This window comes from Malania oleifera, chromosome 9 (assembly GCF_029873635.1).
Source record: "Malania oleifera isolate guangnan ecotype guangnan chromosome 9, ASM2987363v1, whole genome shotgun sequence".
Classification (NCBI taxonomy): Eukaryota; Viridiplantae; Streptophyta; class Magnoliopsida; order Santalales; family Ximeniaceae; genus Malania; species Malania oleifera.
In genome coordinates, this window is record NC_080425.1 from 92,233,856 (window position 1) to 92,259,238 (window position 25,383).

The window sequence follows — 25,383 nt, forward strand, 5'->3', positions numbered from 1 at the left end:
GAAGGTTTTTGTTGATCGTGGAGAGAGATTTTTGAAGGATTCAGGATTGATATTTTGTTCCGCTGATTGTCGTTCAACAAATATGTGAAGGATCAAGGAAAATGGGAGTGTTATGGCACTGAGAAGGCCAAATACTTCCTTTGCCAAAGCGCTTCGATCTGCTCCAAAAGAAGGATGCCATAGTGATCGGCAAGGGTGTATTTGAAATTGCAAGTACCAGAATGCAAATAATCTATGGTCTTCTTTGATAGCTTGCAAGGATTTGATTCAAAATTGCAGGTGCCAGATTGTGAATAATTTGGGATCATCTTCAATGGGAGGCGAGGGTTCGTTTGTAAATTGTTATCAAGGGTTTCTAGAGATTTTGTTTGTTTGTTGAGTAAAATGGTGGAAGGGGGAGGTTTTCAGGATAGGGTTGGGTTTTTAAATTTTAAACCAGTTCGGAAGTTAGATCCTACTTTTTACCGTAATGGGCCTAATGCTATTGGGCCTAATGAAGTTAAGAAGGCGGATGTGGTAAATCAGTTTGAGCCGAGTGCCATTAAAAAATGGAGTAGTAAAATTTGGCCTGTGGTTGAAAAAAAAAAGAACTCTTGATGGAGCTACTGGGATTAGTGAAGACCAAGTGGCAGAACATATTGAATCAGGCAAGGTTCATTCTATTGCTTAAACAGACAGCAGCTCTTTGACAAAAGAAGTGACTGCTGTATAAGAAAGCAGTAAGGCTGGAAATGATGATTTACGAGGGACTGTTTAAGTTGATACTCAAAGGGGCAATGAAGGATTTGTTGGAGAAAAAAATTATGCAATCTAATAATTCATGGATGATTATTCCTGTGCAAAAAGGCATTTCTTTGGATGGTTCTAAGAAACAAAATGATGAGCAGCATAAAATTTTATTGTTGAAAGAGGATGAGGTTGGAAAGAAAAGCTTTTATGATTGTGATGAATGATGATGATTTGAAGAGCTTATGTGAGTCTAATAAAGATTTATTGTGGGATCAGTGGATTGCAAAACAAAGGATAGGCAATGGTTTTTTGGATTATTCACCAGATATGTCACAACGTGAGATACCATCTGTCATTCCTAAGGTACCATCTGACAAATTCAATGTACTTACGTGATTGTTTCTTATGTGGACAGCATGAGGTGGGGGATGGAGCTTCTAAGGGACCTCTAAAGATGCTCAGGTTAGTGTTGACCATTTGAAGAGCATAAATAATCTTATAGAAAATTTTGTTCGAATAGGGAGTTTTGGCTTTTGTTTCTTCTAGTGATTGTCTTCCTGTTCAAATTGTTAATGAGTTTGCTGTAGTAGTTGAGAGTGGTAAGACTAAGAATGACCTTTCAATGAAGATCAAGGGTCCCACTTCCCAAGGAGGTATATTACCCATTTCTTGTTTTCTAAATTCTACTCTCAATTCTTTGTCCCAAAAGGATACATTTTACCAGGGAGGGGTTGTGATCACTAACTCAGTAGGGGATGAGAGAACCAGAATCCTCAAAAGCTCCTAGAGGGGATGTGAATTAAGATGGTCAACTCTTTAGGAAAAGAAATGAAAGTAGTAGTATCTTCTAAGACCTATGGGGTTGAGAAAAAAAAAAGATGCAAACGAATTAATCAAGTTATCTACATTGTTGAATTATGGAGAGAGTTGGGGTAGAGGTGTTTGGCGCCAGGGGGGGTGGGTGAAGGAACTGGCTTAGTTATAAAGACATTTGTTGTAATGTTAGGGGGTTATGGGTAGAAAGAGGGGCTTTATTAGGTATATTCTGAATATGAGTTCTCTAGATATGTTATTATTCAATAAACTAAACTTGAGAGCGTGGATGGTGGTGTAATTCGTAGTACTTGAGAGGGTATGTTTAAGGAGTGGGAGGTTCTTTCTTGTTGGGGCAGCTGGGGATATCCTCATTTTGTGGGACACTTGTTCAACTATTAGTTCGGTTTGTCTATTCTGTTGAAAGTCGAAAGGTAGGGGTTGGTGGTGGCTCTTGTTGGTTCATGGCCCTTCTAGACATACTCTTAGGTCTTATTTTTGGTAGGATTTATATGCTGTGTATGGTTTTTGTTATCCTAGGTTGGTTTTAATGGTGATTTATTATGGGAAAGAAAAGGGTGGTTTACTTCAAGCATAAATCATTTTTATAGTTTTATTAGAGATCGTGGATTGAGGGATCTCCTTTGGATAATGCTTTATTTTCCTGGTTAGTGGGGGTAAGAGGTTGCTAATCAATAGTTTCTTGCTTTCTAGTGAGTGGATGAGTTTCCTAATGTTCCTCAAAGAGTTTTATCTAGGCCAATTTCAGATCATTTCCCTATTAATTTAGAAATCAGAATCTAGTAAGTTCAGTTGGCAGCAAACTCTATTTATATCTAAAAATATGTGGCTCATTCATAAGTCTTTCCAATCTTTGGTTACGAATGTTTGGATTGAGAATGTTGAGAAGGTTTGTGAAGGCAGGTTTAAGAAAAAATCGAAGTGTCTTAAAGAAGAGTTGAAATTTTGGAATATTACTTTTAGGGATTTAGAAAGACAACATTTCAGGTTGAGACTGGTGGGGGGGGGGGGGGGGAATATGATTACTGTTAGAAGACAATATGTTATTTTAATAATTACTTCGTGTTAATGGCATTTACTTTTGTATTTCAGACTTTATTATTATTAATATTATATAAGAGGGCAGACCTAGAGATGAATGTAGACTCTAGGAAACTGCTGCTCAGTTTTTTCCTCTCCTTTTCTCTTCTCCTCCTCTTCTCTTTTCTCCTTCTCTTCTTCTCTCCTCCATCTCTAACTTTACAACATGATATTGAAGCTGGTTACCAGGAGTCTAAGGTTTTAGTCTTGTTGCCTACATTTATTTTGTGGAATTAAAAAAAAAAAAAAAACTATGGTATTATCATGGGTGTTATTTATTTCATGTTTATCTCTCCATGTTCTATTGGGCTGCACATGCAAGGGAGTGTTAAAGCTTGATATACATTGTTGGCCCACAAGCTAACAACATAAGCTTTTAGGTAAACTAGCAATCTAACATGGCAATTAAATTTTGTTTGTGTATTAATCTCATTGGTAGTTAATTTTGATAGGCCCTTATATTAAAATGCCTTCTTGTATGGAGGTTTGCAAGAGGAGGTATACATGGAGCAACCTCCAAGGTATGTTGCTCAAGGGAGGGGGTGGTAAAGTATGCACTTTGCGTACGCCCATTTATGGTCTTAAACAATCTCCTTGAGCTTGGTTTGATAAATTTAGTGTTGTAGTCTCCTCAGTTAGGTTTACCCAATGCTACTTTGATCATTCAATTTTTGTCTGTAAAATAGAGACAGGTTTGGTCTTTCTAGTAGTTCATGTTGATGATATCATCATCACTAGTAGCGATCATAATGGGGATTGCAGATGTTAAGCAGTGGCTTCAAGCGAAATTTCAAATCAAGGACTTGGGTATTATGCATTACTTTCTTGGTATTGAGATTGTACGGTGTAGGGTTGAACTATCTTAGTGAAAATATACATTGTATTTGTTGAGTGAGACTGGCTTGTTGGGACCTAAACTAGTTGATACTCTTATGGATTCCAATTTGAAGTTTTCTAGGGATGTTGGATTGGACTTTGAAGACAAACATCAATGTAGGCAGTTGGTTGGTAAGTTGATCTACTTGATTGTCACCAGACCTAATATATCTTGTGCAGCAGGGGTAGTGAGTCAGTTTATGGAAAATCTCGAACAACCATGTTGGGACGCTGTTTGTAGGATTTTGCAATATCTTACACTCTTCCGGCAAAGGTTTGATATATAAATATAATATAAATTGTGAGACTGTGGAATACTCTAATGCAAATTGTGTTGGACCTGTTGATGATCGAAAGTATGCAACTAGATATTGTACATTTGTTGGAGGTAATCTTGTTACTTGGAATAGCAAGAAACAAACTATTGAAGCAACATTTAGCACAAAAGAGGAATATCAAGCTATGGCTCATACTGTGAGTAAGCTTATGTGGCTAAAGTCCATATGTCTGAAATAGGATTGTTGGTAACGAAGCCAATAGATGTGTTTTGTGATAATCAAGCTACCATTTATATTGTTAGAAATCCAATGTTTCATAAGAAGACAAAGCATATAAAAGTTGACTGTCGTTTTGAGAGGGATGTTGTGTTCAACAAGGTCGTGAGAACTCCCTTTATAAAATATGTCCATCAGTTAGGTGATGTTTTTACAAAGTCTTATTCAAGGTATTAAATTTCGATTTTGACTCAAATTTCGAAGCTCTAAAAGTACGAAAATTTCGACGGATATTTCGATTTCGATTTGGCAAAATAATGGAAATTAGTAGTGAAGCATGGAATTCTTTGTGAAACTTTAGAAGTGGTTAACAAACATAATAATATAAGTTTTAGGACTAATATATTACAAATTAAATATATCTATGTTTTGTATGAGGTGGAAAAGTTGTAAAATAGTATGTGTATTAAACATATTTGTAAGATAATATACATTAAACATATTCAGTTAATACAAATGAAATTCATAATTCATTTAAATATTATTTATTATACAAATAATGATAATTTAGACATGAATGGTTAAATAAAATGTTACCATAAGTTTATTTTTTCATATAATTTCGAAGGCACTTGTAATAATCTTTAGTTTCGATAAAATAAATAAATTAAATTAAGATAGAAATTTCAATTCCTTAAATTTCTCGTTTTTGACAAAATTTTAGTGTATAGTTAAAATTTTGACAAGTTTCGCTAAAATTTCAAGATTTCGATAAATTTCGGATGATTCGTTGAGATTTCGACGGAAATTATGCAATACAGAAATCGATTGCCATTTCAATTTCGGGGGTGACAGAAATCGGAAATTTCGACAATTTCGTGGAAATTTAAGACCATGCCTTATTTAAGCTTGCCTTGTCTAATGTTTGTTACAAGCTGGGGTTAGGTGATATTTATACACCTCTAGCTTGAAGGGGAGTGTTAGAAGAGAATATGTTATTTTAATAATTAGGTTGTGTTAATGGAGGTACTTTTGTCCTTAAGATTTTATTATTATTAATAATATAAAAAATGCGGACCTGGACCTGTACAAACTCTAGGAAACTGTCACCATGGTCTTAAATTTCCACGAAATTGTCGAAATTTCCGATTTCCGTCACCCTCGAAATCGAAATGGCAATCGATTTCCGTCTTGCATAATTTCTGTCGAAATCTCAACGAATCATTCAAAATTTATCAAAACCTCGAAATTTTAACAAAATTTGTCAAAATTTTAACTATGCAATGAAATTTTGTCGAAATTCAAACGAGAGATTCAAGAGTGAAGTGAAATTTCTCTTTTAATTTATTTTTTTGAAACAAAAGGTTATCACAAGTGCTTTTGAAATTATATGAAAAAATAAACTTATAGTAATATTTTATTTAACCATTCATGTCTAAATTATCAATATTTGTATAATAAATAATTTTTAAATGATTTATGAATTTCATTTGCATTAAGTGAATATGTTTAATGTACATTATCTTACAAGCATGTTTGATACACATACTATTTTACGACTTTTCCACTTCATACAAAACATAGATGTATTTAATTTGTAATATATTAGTGTTAAAACTTATATTATTATGTTTGTTAACCATATCTAAAGTTTAACAAATAATTTCATGCTTTACTACTAGTTTCTGTTATTTTTTCAAATTGAAATCGAAATCGAAATTTCCATACTTTTGGAGCTTCGAAATTTGAGTCGAAATTGAAATTTAAGACCTTGATTGTCACTTAGTTTTTTCTTCTCTTTTTATCTTCTTATCTTCTCTTCTTTCCTCTCCTCCATCTCTAACTTTACAACAATTATAGGATTGGAACTAAAGGGAGGAGAGGTTACTACTGATTCTTCTTTGATTACTAAGGAGATAACAATTCTTTTTGCTAATTTGTTTAGTGAGGAGGATGTTTGTTGGCATATGTATAAGAGGTGAATTAGATTCCTCTTTGTAGTCATCATATGAGGTGGTTGGAACGGCCTATTGAGGAAAATGAAGTTAAAGCTATTGTGTTTAAGATGCAGACAGATGAGGCTTCTGGTTTGGATGGGTTTAGTATGGCTTTGTGCCAATATTGTTAGGATATTGTTAGAGAGGATTTAATAAAAACCTTCAATGAGATATTTTTTAATGGGTTTTTGAGTGAAAGCATTAATGCAATTCCATCACTCTGGTACCTTAGAAGATAAGAAGAGTAGGTCTGTTAAACTTGCAGATTTTTGGCCTATCAGTTTAGTGATTAGTGTGTATATATCCTCGCTAAGGTTTTAGTTGAGAGACTGAGTTTGTCATAAGGGATACTATTTTGGAGGCTCAAAATGCTTTTGTGGGGAGTAGGAAGATTTTGGATGCTATATTAGTAGCAAATGAGGTTGTTAAGGGCAGATTTTGGTCGCTATTTTAGTAGCAAATGAGGTTATTGATGATGTTTGTAGAAGGAGAAATGAAGGGGTGGTTTTTAAGGTAGATATTGAAAAGTCTTATGATCAACTTAGTTTGAATTTTCTTGATAAAATCTTTTTAAGAAAAGGATTAGGTCAAAGATGGCAATCTTGAATGAGGACTGTTTATCTAATGCTTCTTTGTTTGTTATTATTAATGGACAGCCTAAATCTTGGTTATGGGCTTCAAGAAGGGTTAGAGAAGGAAATCCTCTTTCTCCATTTTTATTTGTTCTTACGGAAGTTGTTTCTTTTCCTTTCGGCAGTCATAGCCTCTAAAACCTAGGCCTCACTGCCTTAACTCTGTTCAGCCTCCATTATGTCTGAAATTTTTGAAACTTCCACCATGGCTAGACCTGAATCTGTGGTCAACACCAATTGAAACCAAGGTAGCCCATACCGAACCCCATTCAGTCCAAATCACAAATATCCGTCTCAATGAAGCCAACTTCTTGAGATGTTCTCAGTCGGATCGAATGTATATCCGCGGGAGGTATAAGATTGGGTACCTTATTGGTGAAACCAAGGCCCCTGACAGAGCAGACCCATCATATGCTATATGGGATGTTGAAAGTTCCATGATTATGGTTTGGCTTGTGAATGCAATGGATGAAGATATTAGTGCTAATTACATGTGCTATCCTACTACAAAAGAACTCTGGGATAATGTTATGGAAATTATTCCTAGATTTATGAATTGCAGCAAAAAATTGGCAAGACCCAACAAGGGGAAGATAGCGTGACCAAGTATTTCAATGTCCTTAAGGGACTGTGGCAGGACTTGGATCTATTCAATGATTATGAATGGAAGAGCCCTGATGATTGCAATTACAACAAGAAGATGGTGGAAAATACAAGAATTTTTAAATTCTTGGCTGGACTCAATGATGAGTTTGATGAGGTCAGAGGGAGGATTCTTCGTAGACAGCCTCTGCCTCCAATCAGAGAGGTATTTTCTGAAGTGAGACGTGAAGATTGACATCGGAATGTTATGCTAAAGAAAAAAAGGGGCAGATGGAACAGTTGAGAACTCGACTTTGGTTGCTGCTAATCCTACTGTTTTGGTTACAGCTAATGCCTCTGTACACAGTCATATCCCAATCAAAAATCTCGAGTATGGTGTGACTATTGTAATAAGCCACACCATACCCGAGAAACCAGCTGGAAACTACATGGAAAACCAGCAAATTGGAAGAGCAGCAAACCTGGACCCGGAAACAACCAAGTGATTCCTAAAGCAAATGAAGCCTAGACCAATGTTCTAAGTTCAGAGCAGATGGATCAAGTTCTTTAACTGCTGAAATTCAATTTAATATCCGGTACTTGTATTGGTTCCTTGGCCCAAACAGGTACTATGTCAAGTGCCTATTTCAGCTCTTTAGCCTTTGCACCATGGATTATTGATTTAGGCGCATCCGACCATATGACTAGTATATCTCAATTGTTTCAATCTTATTATCCTTGTCCGGGTAATAAAAAGGTGAGGATTGCAGATGGGAGTCTTTCATCCATTACAGGAGCAGGTTAAATTAGAATTTCCGAGAAAATTGAATTAAAAATTTTCCTTCATGTTCCTAAACTTACTTGCAATCTTCAGGCTGTTAGTAGATTATCCCATGATTCTAACTGTCGTATCATATTCTTTGATTCTCACTGTGAAGTTCAAGACCAAAACTCGGGGGCGATGATTGGCAGTACTAGGATGATCGATGGCCTTTATTATTTGGATGATACCCTATTCAGCAATAAACAAGCTCAGGGTTTGAGTGGTAGTACTAGTTCAATCCCTGTGCGTGATCAAATAATGTTATGGCATCTTAGATTAGGGTATCCTAGTTTTTCTAATTTAAAATATTTGTTGCCTAATCTGTTCAAAAATTTGAATTGTACTACTCTTCATTGTCACATGTGTCATTTATCAAAAAATCATCGAGTTCCTTATATATATCAAAAGGCTACCGTGCATCAAAACATTTTTATTTGATTCATAGTGATGTTTGGGGTCCCTCTAAGGTTATTACCTTATGTGGGAAAAAATGGTCTGTGACTTTTATAGATGATTATACTCGGATTTGTTAGGTATATTTGATGAATATGAAGTTGAAATATTATTCAAGAATTTCATAGTATGATCAAAAATCAATTTCCCACAAAAATAAGCATGCTTCGTACGGATAACGGTACAAAATATTTCAACCAAGTTTTGGGGAATTTTTTGAAAAAAATACGGATTCAACATCAATCCACTTGTCGTAACACCCCACAACAAAATGGCATCGCTGAAAGAAAAAATCGTCATTTACTTGAGGTTGCGCGGGCTATAATGTTTTCAATGCATATTCTAAAATATATGTGGGGGGATGCTATTCTAACTGCTTGTTACCTTATTAATAGAATGCCTACCCGTGTGCTGCAGCATATCACTCCTTTGGCATGCCTAAAAAAATCCTTTCCTGATAACAAGATAATTTCTGATCTGCCTCTAAAAGTATTTGGATGCACTGTTTTTGTTCATATTCCAGCTCACCTTAGATCTAAACTTGATCCTAGGGCTGAAAAAAGTGTGTTTCTTGGATATGCTCCCAATAAGAGAGGTGTTAAATGTTTGAATCCAAAAACAAAAAAAAAATTCACATCAGTATGGATGTCGTTTTTATTGAAAATGAGTCTTACTTTAACCAAACTTATCTTTAGAGGGAGAAAGAGAGTAGTGAAGATCATTTTTGGCAAGCTTCTATACCAATGCCTAATGTTTTCCTTGACATTGACATCCCTCTACAAAACATTCAAGGAACTAAAATTTTAAATAGTGAAAAAAATGGAAATCCCAATCTGCCTGTATAAAGCATAAGGGAATCACAAACAGGGGGAGAATTGCTACAGAATAATCCCTCTTCTGAGCTTCATGTTTATACTAAAGGCAGGTATCATTCTAATCCACAATTTTAGAGCAGAATCAATCATCACCTCCAAAAACTGGTCATTAGGAAATCCGGTAATCCTTCTACTACACTTCCAGTTTATCAATCTACTGACGTTGATGTACCTATAGCCATTAGAAAAGGAGTTAGAACCTGTACCACACACCCCATTGCCAAATATTCATCATACCATAGACTCTCTCATAATCATAAGGCTTTTACATCCAATATTTCTCACCTATTTGTTCCAAGGACCATTCATGAATCTATGGATCATCCGGATTGGAAATTAGCAGTTCTAGAAGAGATGAATGCACTACGGAACAATAGTACTTGGGAAATTGTTGATTTACCAAAGGAAAAGAAAACTGTAGGTTGCAAGTAGGTGTTTACAATTAAATGCAAGGCTGATGGCAATATAGAGAGATCAACAAAGTATGAACGACATCTAAGAGATGACGATTCTTACGCTCAATGACTCCATTTTGTTGAGGGGTACAAGGAGAAGAATGCTTGGAAATGATCCTCTTTTGTTGAAGAAAAGTCTGAAAATAATGAGACATGTACCCCCCCCCTGAGTTAGAGCGTAAAGTTTTGAAACAAGTACTGAACTGTGTCTCAACAAACGCAACAAATTTTTGAAAGATAAAAAACACGTCAACTTTAGAGTGGAGAAAATATATCCAAGTGAATCGACTATAATCATCAATAAGTGTGACAAAATAACGATACTGACCATTAGAAATAACAGGACTCACATCCCAAACATTAGTATGCACAGTATGAAAGCAATTACAAGCACGACTACCATGCACAGGAAAAGGTAAAGTTTTTACTTTTACCAAGACGACAAGTAGCACAATCAAAAGATACAGGAGAAGAATAAAAGGAATCTTTATTGCCCAAAAAACCACGTTTCATAGCATGGGCCAAGACAACTGAATTAGGATGACCCAATTTCTTATGCCAGACTTCATTATTATTGGCAGTAGCCGTACAAGCAAGAGAAACAAAATTAGGAATAGAAAACTGTAAAGGAAAAAAACGACCTACTTTAGGCCCCTTCGCAATCACCATCCTTGACACCTAATCTTGCACAAGCCAAACACCACAAGAAAAATGAACATCACAGTTATTATCTACCAATTGTCCAACATAAATTAAATTGATAGACAATCTAGGAGAGACAAAAACATCGCAAAATGAAGAGCCCAAATTACCAACAGTAGTAATTGGAAGAGTACTGCCATTAGCAATCTGAATATTTTGTGTGCCTCTATACTTACGAACACCATGGAGATCCGTCATATTACTAGTCATATGATTAGAAGTGCCCGAATCAACAATCCAAGAAGTTGAGTTAGTAGTCGTAATGCCATAAAAGCATACACAATCATCTGCTAGACCATTGCAGAGCTTACAGTGGGTGACGTAGAAGAAGAAGAAGAGGACTAAACAGCAGCCCAAAAAGCTTGGGATTGGCGATTTTAAGGCTACACTCGACAACCTTTGATGATTTGGCCTTCTTTCTTGCAGTAATTACAAACTTTCTTAGGACAATTACAAGCAATATGACCAGACTCCTTGCAATTGAAACACTGCAACTTGTTCCTCCCTCTCCCTTGTGCTGCATATGCTACATTCACAACCTCAGAAAATGACTTATCAGAAGTCATACCCATCTGAGTGGATAACCGTTGTTCTTCACGCAATAAATCTCCCAAACAAATATCCAAGGAAGGAACCAGATTATGATTCAATAAATTAGCTTGAACAGGCTCAAATTCAAGTTGAGGTTTCATCAAAAAATGATCATGTTGACTCTCAACATGAATCGCTTGAAGAGTCACAAGTGCCATAAGGGGAACCTTAGCATGAACAATAGCAGAATACTCGTTCCAAAGATTAATAAAACTAGAATAAAATTGTTCAATAGGTAAATTACCTTGACTATAATTACTAATTTCCAACTCCAAGTGAAACTTCTGAGCACTGTGATCTTGGTGGTAAATACGGTGGAGATAATCCCACATAGCCTGAGCCGTAGTAAAACAACGAAGATTGGTCACAAGGTGAGACTCAATCATCCCCAACAGCCAGGAGATCACCTTAGCATCCTTGACCTCCCATTGTGCAAATTCCTTTTCATTAGTGGGAACTTGAGCAAAACTATCAATATGATTTGATAATTTGTTCCCTTTCAATAACATTTTAAATTGGAATTCCAACATAGGGAAATTCTTTCCAATAAATCGAACAATAGTCTTTTCAATAGATATGATGAAAGGCACTAAAATAAATAAGCCCAAGCAGTCAACCAAGTAAATGGCAAGCCTAACTCAAATTAGGTTCAAATCCAAATAATAAGAGGCCCACAGACACAACCAGATTACAAAAGCCCAGCAGAAATGAAAAAAAAAAAAAAAAAACCCCAGATCAAACACGGAAGCCTATCTTGAAATACCTGCCCTGTGTGAAAAACAACACAGCAAAGGAAAAAACACAGCACTTTCATCGATCACACCAGGATAAATTGAAGCTGCTGACCACCACAGAAACTGCCAAAAGCCACAAAGATGCCCAGCCACCACGAGAAAAACACTGAGATGAGTAGCCCGCAACCAAGGACAGCAAGCGCACCTTAAAAAAAAAATTCTGGAAGCCCCCAAACAAAAATCAAAACCACCAAAGTGGACACCAAAGAGAAGGCCAACGCCCATGAAAAGCAAGAAAGAACTTGCTGAAACTGAGAGAAATTTAAAAAACAAAAAAAAAAAAAAAAAACAGCGATGAGAACCGCACCCAGTGATTAAGACCAAAACGACGGAATTAGAAGAGGGGCTCTGATACCATGTTAATTTAGGTCTGAATCCCTTTCCATTGGGTTTGCTTTCATTATATATAGATTAAATTTACATAGTTTTTGCCTAATTTTCAGCACATTTACAGCGCCTAAATGCTGCCAAATTTTCGGCATTATTTACAGCCTAATTTTCTGCTATATACAATCTAAATATAAACTAAAATGTTTCAACTAAATTATTTACAGCCTAATTATCCTAAATTATCTCCATAACAATGCTCCCAATAAGAGAGGGTAAAAATGTTTGAATCCAAAAACAAAAAAAATTCACATCAGTACAATGTCATTTTTGTTGCAAATCAGTCTTACTTTAACCAAACTTATCTCAGGGGGAGAAAGAGAGTAGTGAAGATCAGTTTTGGAAAGCTTCTATACCAATGCCTAATGTTTTCCTTGACATTGACATCCCTCTAAAAAACATTTAACTGAAATTTTAAATAGTGAAAAAAACGGAAATCCCAATCTGCCTGTACAAAGCATGAGGAAATCACAAACAAGGGGAGAATTGCTACAGAATAATCCCTCTTCTAAGCTTCGTGTTTATACTAGAGGCAGGTATCGTTCTACTACTAAGAATCATCCCACAATTTCAGAGTAGAATCAATCATCACCTCCAAAAACAAGTCACTTGGAAATCCCAGGTAATCCTTCTACTACATTTCCAATTGATCAATCTACTGACCTTGATGCACCTATAGCCATTAGTAAAGGAGTTAGAACATGCACCACACACGCCATTGCCAAATATTTATCATACCATAGACTCTCTCATAATCACAAGGCCTTTACATCCAATATTTCTCACCTATTTGTTCCAAGGGCCATTTAGGAAGCTATGCATCATCTAGATTGGAAGTTAGCAGTTCTTGAAGAGATGAATGCACTATGGAACAACAATACTTGGGAAATTGTTGATTTACCAAAGGAAAAGAAAACTGTAGGTTGCAAGTGGGTGTTTACAGTTAAATGCAAGGCTAATGGCAATATAGAGAGATATAAGGAGAGACTCATTGCAAAAAGGGTTTACACAAACATACGGAATTGACTATCAAGAAACTTTTGCTCTAGTGGCCAAGATAAACTCAATCCGAGTGTTACTATCCTTAGCTGTATATTCTAACTGGCCCTTACACCAGTTGGATGTAAAGAATGCTTTTTTAAATGGAGATCTAGAGGATGAAGTGTTTAGGGAATTACCACTAGGTTTTGAAGGTAATCTTGGCAAAGATAAGGTGTGTAAATTGAAAAAATCATTGTATGGGCTCAAGCAATTTCCGAGAGCTCAGTTTGAATGCTTTGGGAAGGCTGTAAAGGGTCATAGTTACAGCCAAGGTCAAGCTAAACACACCATGTTCTATAAGCACTCAAGTGAAGGGAAGGTTGCTATTCTAATTGTCTATGTTGACGATATTATTTTGATAGGTAATGACAGCAAGGAACTTGAGAAATTAAAACAGATGCTTGCTAATGAATTTGAGATTAAAGACTTGGGTGACTTGAAGCATTTTCTCAATATGGAATTTACAAGGTCAAGAAAAGGTATTTTTGTTTCACAAAGAAAATATGTGCTTGACTTGCTTGGAGAAACAGGTTTACTAGGGTGTAAAGCAGCTGAGACACCTATAGAGCCTAATCTTAAACTACAACCTGCCAAGCCTAAAGAAGTAACCAATAGAGACCAGTACCAAATATTGGTTGGAAAGCTACTTTATCTATCACATACACGCCTTGACATAGCCTTTGCTATCATTATGGTAAGCCAATTCATGCACTCACCAGGGCCTGACCACTTTGATGCAGTTTATAGAATCCTGAGATATTTAAAAGGAACTCTAGGAAAAGGTCTATTGTTTGAAGACCATAGGCATCTACAAGTTGAGGTATACACTGATGTAGATTGGGCTGAGAGTATAACTGATAGAAGATCAACTTCTGGTTATTGTGCCTTTGTTGGTGGAAATTTGGTTACATGGCGAAGCAAAAAACAAAATGTGGTAGCAAGGAGCAGTGTAGAGGCAAAATTTAGAGCAGTTGCTCGTGGAATTTGTGAAGTGTTGTGGATTAAAAAATTATTGGAAGAATTGAAAATCACTAATCCACTACCTATAAGACACTATTGCGATAACAAATCTGCGATAGCCATTGCTTACAATCCAGTGCTTCATGATAGAAAAAAACATGTTGAAGTTGACAAGCATTTTATAAAGGAGAAGCTAGACAGTGGACTGATTTGTTTACCCTATATCTCTACTATTGAACAAGTAGCAGATATACTGACAAAAGGACTACCAAAGAGGCAATTTGAAAAGTTGAGCGGCAAGCTGGCTATGGAAGACATCTTCAAACCAGCTTGAGGGAGAGTGTTGGAAAGTCTCCAAATTTATCACAGTCAACTCTCTTTGATTATAGAAGAAATTTGCGTAATTATGTAAATATTCTTAGGAGATATTCTAGGATATATTCTTAGGAGATTTGTTAGCAATTGACATTCTTTCCTTTTATAATTTTTTCCTTTATTATTCTTTCTTTTTAGATTATCCTTGTAGTCTATAAGACATTTTAGATTGTACCTTATTTTAAATAATAAGAAATTCTATTTCAATTCTTCTCCACTTCTAGACCAATATACCTACATAACACATGCTAGCATGGAATTTTTCTACACTACCACTACTACTAAACATCATGGATGAGTAAATTCCCATTGCTTTCAGTGTCAAGTCAAGGTTAACATCACTCTATTCTTCTTTGCCACGAATGTTCTATCAAGTTAGCTTACTACTGTTCACAATCAAGCCATAGGCCCACAACACGTTTCAAAAGAGCAACACAAATTCACTAAAAAAGAAAACTCCAATTGTGCAGTATATAGCACTCGCCAAGATATTATCATAAAACTCAGTTATGTTATAAGACGTTTTAAATTAGAAATTAAAATCAAATCTGAAATTTGAAGATGGCACAGACGTATGAGAACATGGTCTTGGCAAGCATGACAAGAGATGCTTAAAACTAAATTTAAATATTCTAAGCCATGATCTCAGGTCAAAAATAGATAAAGTAAGATCATTTTACTTAGACATAAAGCAAGGCAACCACAACTCCGTACTAAACTAGCTATCTGTGATCCTTATTGTGCAACCCAAAACTGGAGAACCCCCTTCCAGCCGAGTGAATTCCTGGTTTTATTTGATTACTGCTAAGAAAGGACTACCACTCTACTATCCTCTAAAAAAAAATCTGCTGCTCATCAGCTTTACTGTTAGTAATACAGGAGGTATCCAATTAAGTCAGCATCTGATTTCCTTCTGAGATAATTTTTTAAGCCATTAACAGTCCATGTTTAACAAAATAGAAAAAGTGAGTTCATGAAAAATCACAAAAACCCCTTTCAGCCCATACAATGGTTGTCAGATTTAAGGTGTAAGAGGCAAGACCTGCATTTGTGCTTACTGACCTGAGATGACTATTGATTTCTTCCTTAATGGCAGCTCTGTGTTCATCCCTGCCAGTTTTATTGGTACTACAAGTATCACTAGCACATTGCCTCTGCACTGCACTTTGAGCCAATCGAAACAAGCTATCTCGTATACATAGCCTTATTCTGATGTCCAACTGCAGAATCTCATTGCTTTGTTAAAAAGATTGTGCTTGAAAACTACTTGAATTAGGAAAGATTCTACCATCAATCAAACTTACACTTAAAATAATGTCCTGTAGTCGATAAAATATTGTTTCCTCCACTGAATAATCATCAAGTGCTGTAGATGTTGTATTGGAATCATCTTGCTCTAAGGGGGAGTATGGGACAACAGAAGCAAGAGCACTCAGATTTTCTTCAAGTTCCGTATCAGTTCCCTCAACATGCTGAATTTGATTATCTTGTAGACACTTTTGAGTGATGGAGGGATCACTAGAAGAGATTTGATGATTAAACTGCTCTTGTTGTCTCTTAATAGCAAGCATTGCTTGCATTTGCTGTCGTCTCCTTAACTTTTCAATTTTCTCCTGAGGTGTCATGCTTAGAGGCTTCACAGGAGGTTCTGGTGAATCCTTGAAAGAATTTGCATTGCTTGGAGAAACTTCATAACCAGAAAGCATTGCTGGTTGATTATCTTCTCGAAAATTGCATGGCAACACAGGCCTACTGGAGCCTTTATTTTTAAAATTCCCACATGAAGAAGCCAAAATTGAGTTGGACATTTGATGGTACTGCAAAGACTCGGGTCCTTGAATTTTATTTTGTTGACCAAAGGCAGAAAGCGGACATGTTTGTAAGGTAGAGGGTGCAAATTGGCTTTCCAGTTGTTGGAATTGGTTCCCAGCAGATGACCAGGTACCACAAAAATCCTGCAATAGTTTTCCTTCATTCTTTTCTTCTGCCTTTTTACGACATTTCAAGGATTTCTTTTGCCTACCCACCTGCATATAACAAAAAAACCCAAACATTTTTAATCACAAAAAATAAAATTTCCAATTTAAACAATTGTCCATTAGTGTTTTCCATTTTTTTTATCATGTTTGCATTGATAATAATAACTGCTAAATTGACAACTATAAAAACTTTTTCAGTCCCTGCAATTTTTCATAGTCTTTATCGACATATTATGAAAGAAAAACACAATTTACGTCCTTCAAGAGGATGCTGATAGCTCATCCACAAATGGAAGTACACATTTGTGAAAAACAATAATAATAATAATAATAATAATAATAATAATAATAATAATGATGATGATGATGATTCCAATTCAAGTAGTCAGGATCATTTGGAAAGGCATACTGTGCATGCATTGCCTCTAATCATAGAAGCTACATGTACAACTCTATCAGTCATTGTGATGACACCGTATTCAGGGAACATCCCAAAATTATTTTTACTCCAAGACATTCAATACAATACAATTTCTCATCAAACATCTGATGTCATCCCCCAAACAGCTAACTTCTACTTGAGAAAAAGGTACATATCACTAACAATATTGTTTGCACATGCAATCCCAAAAAAGCTCTGCACTGTGTTTCATCAAATACTTCAACATCGCATGCCTTGTCATACACTGAGCTCTTAAAGTGGTATATAATTTCAGCCTTCCTAAATAAAAAATTACCAAAATCTCGAACCCAAAGCTCTGTGATAGCTTATGGGCAGTTGAATTATTAAAAGATAAAATAAAATTACCAACCTTTTCTGCAAATTCATTTGGAGTCACATTATTTTCTGCAGCAAGTTTAAAATCTGATGCTACAGTACTAGCACCTATGTCCAAAGCCATCTGAAAAAACAAATTAAAAAGTCAGTGCTCCCTTCATTCAACCAATTTAAGTGAAAAACTTGGCCATGCCAGCAATTGATCATGCTGCTAATCGGGCGTTCATACCTGCTTCTTTGCCATGGTCTTACATTTACTACCAGCATAGTCTGTCTGATCCATAATTGCAGGTGAATTCTGTACACCCCGATATGCAGCATCATTTATTTCACTATTAACAGGGATAAATGACTGGTCTTCATGTTGCACATGTTCTGTTTTAATTTCAAAATGCTCTGATGCATTCGCCAATGTTCCCTGACCCAAAGTTGGATTTACTGGGATATTACTTACATCTTTAGAAGATGACCATAACTCATCTGCATTATTGAGACTTACATTTCCAAACACAGGTTCATCATTGCTGCAAAATCATCACTCGTAAGGTTATTTGGTCAGATGGATCCATTATTCGCATAATAATAATTATTATAATTATAATAATAAAAATAACAATAATAATAACAGTAGGAACAATAATAACAATAATAAGAATAACAACGAGAACAACAACAATAATAATAACAACACAGTTATTAGAATGTTAAGATTCACAATTTGATTCATATGATTTGTCCAGACCAAATCGATTCGAATCTTACTAACGAATCTAAAAATAACTGAATTTTTGCCAAATCTATCAATTCACCTCATAAATCAAACGAATCAACTAGAATCCAGTGATTCGCATGATTCTAGACCTATCATATCCTAGACCCATCCGGTTCTAAAACCCAAAAAGCATAATTCTTTTTTCCTTTTATTGCTTTTATTTTTACACAACTATCTTCCATTCCTTGTCTACAACAGTTTTGTGCTACAAAATATAAGATAATAGAGCTTTAGTTCTGGTGTTGCCTTCACAAAACCATTTTTCACCCTTGGAGGAGTACATTGTTCTGCCACTCAGAAGCAGGGGCAGAACACTCATCAGCTATGGTGGCACTCATGTTTCATTGTGTTGTTAAGATGCAAAGGTTGGTTATTTTTTAGTAGTTTGTTCAATTATTATCAATTTTTTCAAGTTAATTATTTTTTTTCTTTTAACTCAAGAAAAAATATGCATGAAATATTATTTTTTTTCATTGTTGATAAACACCGAAAGTTAAGTTATTTTTTTTTTTTTTTTAAATCCCTTGAAACCTTCCCTTACATAGCATAAATTTCTATTTTTTATTAATATTTCTCAACTCATTCCCCTTACTTTTCATTTGTTTAGGGAAAGCAACACATGAAATAAGAATTTTTTTTTATTGTCAAAATTTAATCTATTTTACTATTTTTCTTCTTGTTCATATACCAACATATTAACAGAATGGTTCGAATTGTCCTCTCTTTTGAGAAGTCTTTCATTATATAAGCAAGACTGCCAATTATACAAGGAAACTTAAATTTGTACGTACTAATTACGCAGAGTGATCTTAGGAAGCGATATATGGTAGCTAGCTAATTTACATAGAGTGATTTTAGGAAGCTATACATGGTAAGCTAAATCTCCTCTCCTATTTATGAAAATATATACAGCCTAGATTAATAGCCATTAACAAGGCATAATTTATGGCCTTCTATTAACATCCCCCCTCAAATTGATGCGGGTTATCCATAAGCATCAATTTGTCTGTAAGAAAATTATGCCATTGTTGTGTGAGAGCCTTGGTGAAAATAGCTGCCACTTGAAGATGCTGAGGAGAAGCCATGAATCTACCACAAACATTACCTGACTTCTCCATAAGTACTGAGGCTATGACTGAGAAAACTAGGACTAAGAAGCAGCATAATGTTTGCCAGTGAATTCTGACACAAACATTATCTGACTTCTCCATAAGTGCTGAGGCTATGACAGAAAAAACTAGGACTGAGATTTCTTAGAGAATGGCTCTGATACCATTATAGAATGGTTCAAATTGTCCTCTCTGTTGAGAGAAGGTCTTTCATTATATAGGCAATACTGCCAGTTATACAAGGAAACTTAAATTTGTACATACTAATTACACAGAGTGATCTTAGGAAGGTATATATGGTAAGCCAACTAATTTACATAGAGTGATTTTAGGAAGCTATACATGGTAAGCTAAATCTCCTATACTATTTATGAAAATATATACAGCCTAGATTAATTACTATTAACAAGGCATAATTTATGGCCTTCTATTGACATTATTATTAAGCTCTCTCGCGGATATGTATTTCATGTGCGAAATTAGTTAAGTTTAAGGGTTCAGAAGGATTAAAGATAGATTTGCCCTTTGAAGATGTGGATTGGATGAAAGGAACACTTGTATTTTTAAGGAACGAAGACTTCTGGTTCGTTGGTTGGGATAGGATTCATTATTTGGCTTCCTGTTGCTGCTGTCTGTTTCAAGGGATTGTCCTTTCAGGATGTTCAGTGTTTTTGGTTTGCTGTTTATGTCTAAATTATTTGGTTTTTGATTTTTGTTCTTTTCAGGAGGATTTCTTAATCCCCAGCTTTGTACATCGTTGTTTTTTAATATTATTCTTTTTTTTTTTTCATAAAAAAAGTGTGGCATTAGTAGGATGTGACTTGCTTCTTCTTTTTTTCTTTTCTTTTTTTTTTTAAAAAAGGAGGATGGCACCTCTATTTATTTATCGATATGCCCTCACTTTTGGCGGAAGAATACCGTTGCTTGTTTATTCATTGTTCTTTTTGTGGATTCAATGCTTGGCTTCTCTTTGGGCTTATAGTGCAAGCTGCTTTGAGAGTTGCTGCTTTCAAGATGCAGCAGAGACTGGAATGCTTTATTTAGTTTTTAATTTTCTCTTCTGTTATTCTGTTTGAGGACTACTTGTTCTCCTTTCTTGCATCATCTTCTTCTGCTTTTCATAAAGGTTCTTTTTATTTTTAAGCAAAAATAATAATAATAATAATAATAATAATAATAATAATACTGAAACGAATGTAGAAGAAAAATCATGTCTCCAAGTCGCCCAATGGACAATGTCTGTTGTTGATCAGGGTTCAAATCTCATACCTATTCTTTTACCTAGAGGAAGATGGGAACTAAGGAAAGCCTCTCTGTCCGTGGATTAATTAGGACCCAAAAGGGATCCAGATAACATTGATTATGGGTATAAAATCATGCCACTAACTAGGCAAGCTCACCAAACACCGAGCAAATATTGGTGCTTTGTCTAAACATCACAGACCCTATTACTTTAAGACATTACATTAAAAAAAACCAAGAAATGCATAAAAAATAAAAAATAAAAATCCTGAGCACCCACATCATCAAGGATAGTATATAAAGTTACAGAGTTTAGTTGGAGTGGGTAAATCCATTAGATAAAATTTACTCAAAAGATGTGGACATCAAGGTTAAAGTTTTAGAAAAAATTTTCAACTTTAACAAGAGACTTTTGGGTTTGTCAGTCACAAAAAAATTTATGATAACTTTCTGTCAAATCCCAGAAAAAGAGAATAAGTGGAACATAATTTTTGCAAGCTTGCAAAAATACCACAGAGCAAAATATTAATAACAAATTTTAAGCTGCGAACATAGGATATGGATGTAAATGCATTACCTGAACATTCTATCAAGATCATCAAAGCTTCCTATGTTAGCCCAGTCATAGTCAGCAAAATCAGTTTGCTCCTTATCTTCAAGCTGATTTTGAAAAGTCCCTGGATTTTTACTTACGGGAGCTGTCTCAGCTGTTGAGAAAAAGCATGAAAATTATTAATGATAACATCATAAAATAAATTTGACTACCTATTTCTCTTATTGAGGACTAATATCATAGTTAGATTGTTAGACACTCCAGTACCCATGGAATCATGAACAGGCTTGGCAGCATCTGACAAAGATAAAACAGGCCATGATTCCATGCCAAATCCCGAGGCAGAAAGTCCTTCATTTGCACCAAAGCAGGAAGTGCTCTCCAGTTTGCACCCATAAGTTTTCTCTGTATGTGTCTTTGACTCAGTGTTAATGGTAGCAGCTTCTTGTTTCCACTCTGTCTTGTGATCTCCATACGTAACCTGAGATTTCTCCTCACTTCTCTCTGTGTAAGGCACAATATGGTCATCACTGTCACCAGCTTCGCCCCATATTATATTTGCAAGCTGAAAATTTAAAAGAATTAAACATGATATGATGGGACCAATAACAATGGGAACCAATTCAAAAATTCTTTTATGACAATTAGACAAGGAAACGTAAGTAACTATGAAACAGCTAAAACCCAAATGGAATGTGAGCATGTGCATATCTGACAGGTAAAGGGGGAAAGAAAGAGCAGTAAAACAATGAGGGCATTTAGTGTCACTCAATTGGGACAGTGGCAGCTAGACAAGGGCAATTTAATTATATATTATATACATAACTTTGCAACTTGAATTTCTAAGCATGCATGCTGATTTATTATGTATCTTTATGAATTATGATGACCATGAATCATAGCAGTTGGTCAGTTTTTTTAGATGCATTCTTTTACTTCATTCTATTCTATTGCTAGAGAAGACAATTTTTTATTAAATGAAAGTAAATTTCACTAGGATAAGGAATCCTCCACCAGAAAGCTTGGTATGCAGAGTACTTGCACCCCAAGGGTAGGGAGTGGAAGGGTCAAGGAAAATATCCTTAAACAAATTCAAGTCCTTCCCAAATTCCACTAATCAATTATGTCAAATTGGTACAAGCTAGGAAAAAGATGGCCCTGTTTCCAGTGTTCCCAAGTTTGGGCTTGAAAAATTAACTCAACTTGACCCAAACTCATTTTTTAACCAATCCAGCAAATTTGGTTAGCTCAGTCTAATTGAAAATCCTAAAACAAACTGGCTTTTGGGACAACAATAACCCCAAACCAGATTAATGATCAGGGATACCACATGTATTTTGGGAACACACACGCAAATGGAATTCATTTCTTATATGATTCATAACGATAACTAAAGTAGCAGGTCCAAACAGGCAAATGGTGAGATCCGTACAAAACTTGGACATTGGAAAAAGGACCACAGCAAGGCTATTCTGAGGGCTTTTGAACACTGCTTCCAAAGAGAGATAGGAAGAGATGGTGGAAAGTAACGTTTCTTGAAGACCAGCAGCGCATTCATGATGAGGACTAATCAACAAGCAAAGGTTGAATTCATACACACCAAAATTTACCTCTACCTCTAGGGAACAACAATGTTGATTACCCTTGGTGCACAAGGCTGGAAAACTAATGAACTACCCTAAGAAAAATGATGTGAATTTCCTGTCCTTGATCCTCTACCTTCACTTGGAATCATTTTTATCCAACAAATTCTCAAAACTTGAATGTATTGCTTTTGTGACGCAGGAAGAAGGAAGGAGAAAGAGAGACAGGAGAGGAAGAAGACCATGAAATTGTCCATTGGAATGTCTCAAAATTCTTGAACATCACTTGGCCACAGCTTATGCTCCAGTGTCTCTTCATCTTTGATGAGTTTGGGAACCTTCACAATGTCAATGTTCTCCACCTTATTTGCAATTTCATGCTCAGATTATGTAGGTAGTAACAGAGAACAACCTCTCTCTCTTGGTATATCAATTGGTATGATGTTCACTGCATTGTTGTATCAAAAATGTGATTCTTTTCTTCTTTAAAAAAGAAAAAAGAAAAAAGATGTGATTCTTTTCAATCTCACAATAAGAAACACCGGTTCTTGGATCCATGGGTAACCAAGCAACACATGTATGTTCTGCATAGGAAGGAGGAAAGAGTCAAATCAGCTGTAAAAATATCTCTTTGGAGGTAAACTGACAGTTGGTCCTTGTAATCTCATGGAGGTACTAACATAGTTCCTAATTTTTTTTAAAAACAATAAAGTCACCTAAATCTTTAAAATTTACACAATATGGTCCCTGCATTTTTTCCCCTTGCCAATTGCCAATTAGCATGGGCTATGTAGGGTTTTTCTCACTAAGAACCACTGGAAAGGTCGCGACTGTTAGCCCTAAGGCTTCACAATCTAATTTGTTTTGAATTTAAGATGGGCCTTAACAGATTTTAAAATCAGTTGAGTTGAGAGAGCTAAAAGATGAAGACTTAGCATTTAAATTTCTTTGCTATTACATTTTTGTGTAAAACATTTAAAATTTCATGCATAATTATCACCATATGGCAGTATACTTCTTCTTTTCTGATTAAAAAAAAAAAAAACATCATCACATGGCAGAAGGAAATCTTTTTACAATTTAAAAGAAGTAAATAGGAGTCTCTTGGCAGTTTGATAGGTTTAGAGTTGATTCTATTTTCTTTCTTTTTTCCTTTTCTTGTTTTTTATTTTCTAGCTATGAGAATTTCTTATCCTCTCCTCGGTTGTACTCTTTCTCTTCTCTGTCCAAATAAATTTCTTTTGTTATTAAAACAAAGGGGGAACTCTATTGGATTTAAAAGGGATTACATTGCCTAGTGACCATCCACAACCTTAGAAGTAAGAAGCAGTTGATCACCCTTTCCAAAAGATGGATTTTTCCTGTTTTTGTGATAGATTGCTGCTTTCAACCATTAATTACTAATTAAAAGGTACACTCCACCTTGTGCAAGGTCAAAGGGCTGCTCGACTAACAACTTCCAATGGACAAAAATGTATGGTTTGACCACAAAAACTACGAGTAGTACCCAAAAGCACTATTTTTGCTCCAATTTCTCCACCATGCCCTGAGCACCTCCATGGTACATAAAATCAAGTTGTTGGCGATGTCTTTTATTCAAAGATCCAACCTTTCTTGGTCATTCACTAGCGGCATGTTTTTAATGTGTCGGTCAAATTATATCAAGCCATAATGAGCCTATAATTAGCCTATCTATTTATGGCATGATTCTTGTATTATAGCTGTAACTGCCATGTAATTAGCTGCAGCCATGTAATTAGCTGCAGTCATGTAACTGCCATGTAATTAGCTGCCGCCATGCAACTGCCATGTAATTAGCTCAAACGTTGCTATATAATGAGAAGAACCCTCACAAAGAAGGGATTCAATACAATTGATATGGTATCAGAGCCTAAAACTTGAATTAGGTTTTCTGGGTTAATTTCTTTCGTGATTGTGAGGGTTGTTGAGTCACCTTAGGCAGTTTTCTTTGGTTTCGGGAATCTTTGGGCATTAAAGGTTCATTGTGGTGTGAGTTTTGTGGCTATCGGTAGTGTATGGGCATCATTGTGATGCTGCCAAGACATTCTTGGGAAAATTTTGTGGTCAGTAGTTTCTGGGTATAATTGTGGTGCTGTAAAGACATTCTGGTGTGAGTTTGTGGCTGTCTGAGAGACCTGGAGGTTTTCAGCTTGATCTGGAGTGGCTGGTTGTGCTGGACAGATTGTATTGCACACACGGTTGCTTCTCTTTCTAGGGCAGGTAATTGTTTTGGGCTTGTTTTCTTTGTGTTGGGCTTTGCTAGTTTAACTGGTTTTGACCTGCTTCTAGTGTATTAAGCAAGAGGGGTTATTTTAAGCCAATTGTTTTTGGGCTGTATTGGGCTTTGTGGTTTGTGCTTTGCTCGTTGGTGTTTTTCGCATTTTTAGTCTTGTCTTTTATTGTTGTGTTACGGGCATCATGACTACCAACTCAGATTCTTGTGGTGTGCGGTTCATGGGTAAAAATTATGGTACTTGGGAATTTCAATTCCGCATACTTGTTATGGGGAAGGAGTTATGGGGTCATATTGATGGCAGTGACCTGGCTCCAAATCCAACTGAGCTTCCTGATTTGGCTCAGTCGAAGGTCAAAGAAGCTAGAGTAATGTCATGGATCTTAGGATCTGTTGATCCTCAGATTGTCCTATATCTGAGGCCGTACAAGTC

The 25,383-nt window shown here is 35.7% G+C and overlaps 1 protein-coding gene across 5 annotated transcripts in view; it reads right to left on the minus strand.

Moving 5' to 3' along the window:
• LOC131163833 (protein LNK2) overlaps positions 1–25,383 on the minus strand; it is an 86,601-nt gene that overhangs the window by 14,845 nt on the left and 46,373 nt on the right. For 3 of the 5 annotated variants that reach the window (XM_058120616.1, XM_058120615.1, XM_058120618.1), the window contains exons 2-7: positions 21,381–21,678; positions 21,138–21,267; positions 17,667–17,961; positions 17,472–17,561; positions 15,985–16,707; positions 15,743–15,900 (exon numbers count right to left, since the gene is read on the minus strand). In XM_058120616.1, coding sequence (XP_057976599.1) covers positions 15,743–15,900; positions 15,985–16,707; positions 17,472–17,561; positions 17,667–17,961; positions 21,138–21,267; positions 21,381–21,678 — 1,694 coding nt within the window. The remainder of the gene's footprint in view (positions 1–15,742; positions 15,901–15,984; positions 16,708–17,471; positions 17,562–17,666; positions 17,962–21,137; positions 21,268–21,380; positions 21,679–25,383) is intronic. The other 2 variants (XM_058120620.1, XM_058120619.1) reach the window with 1 other exon arrangement.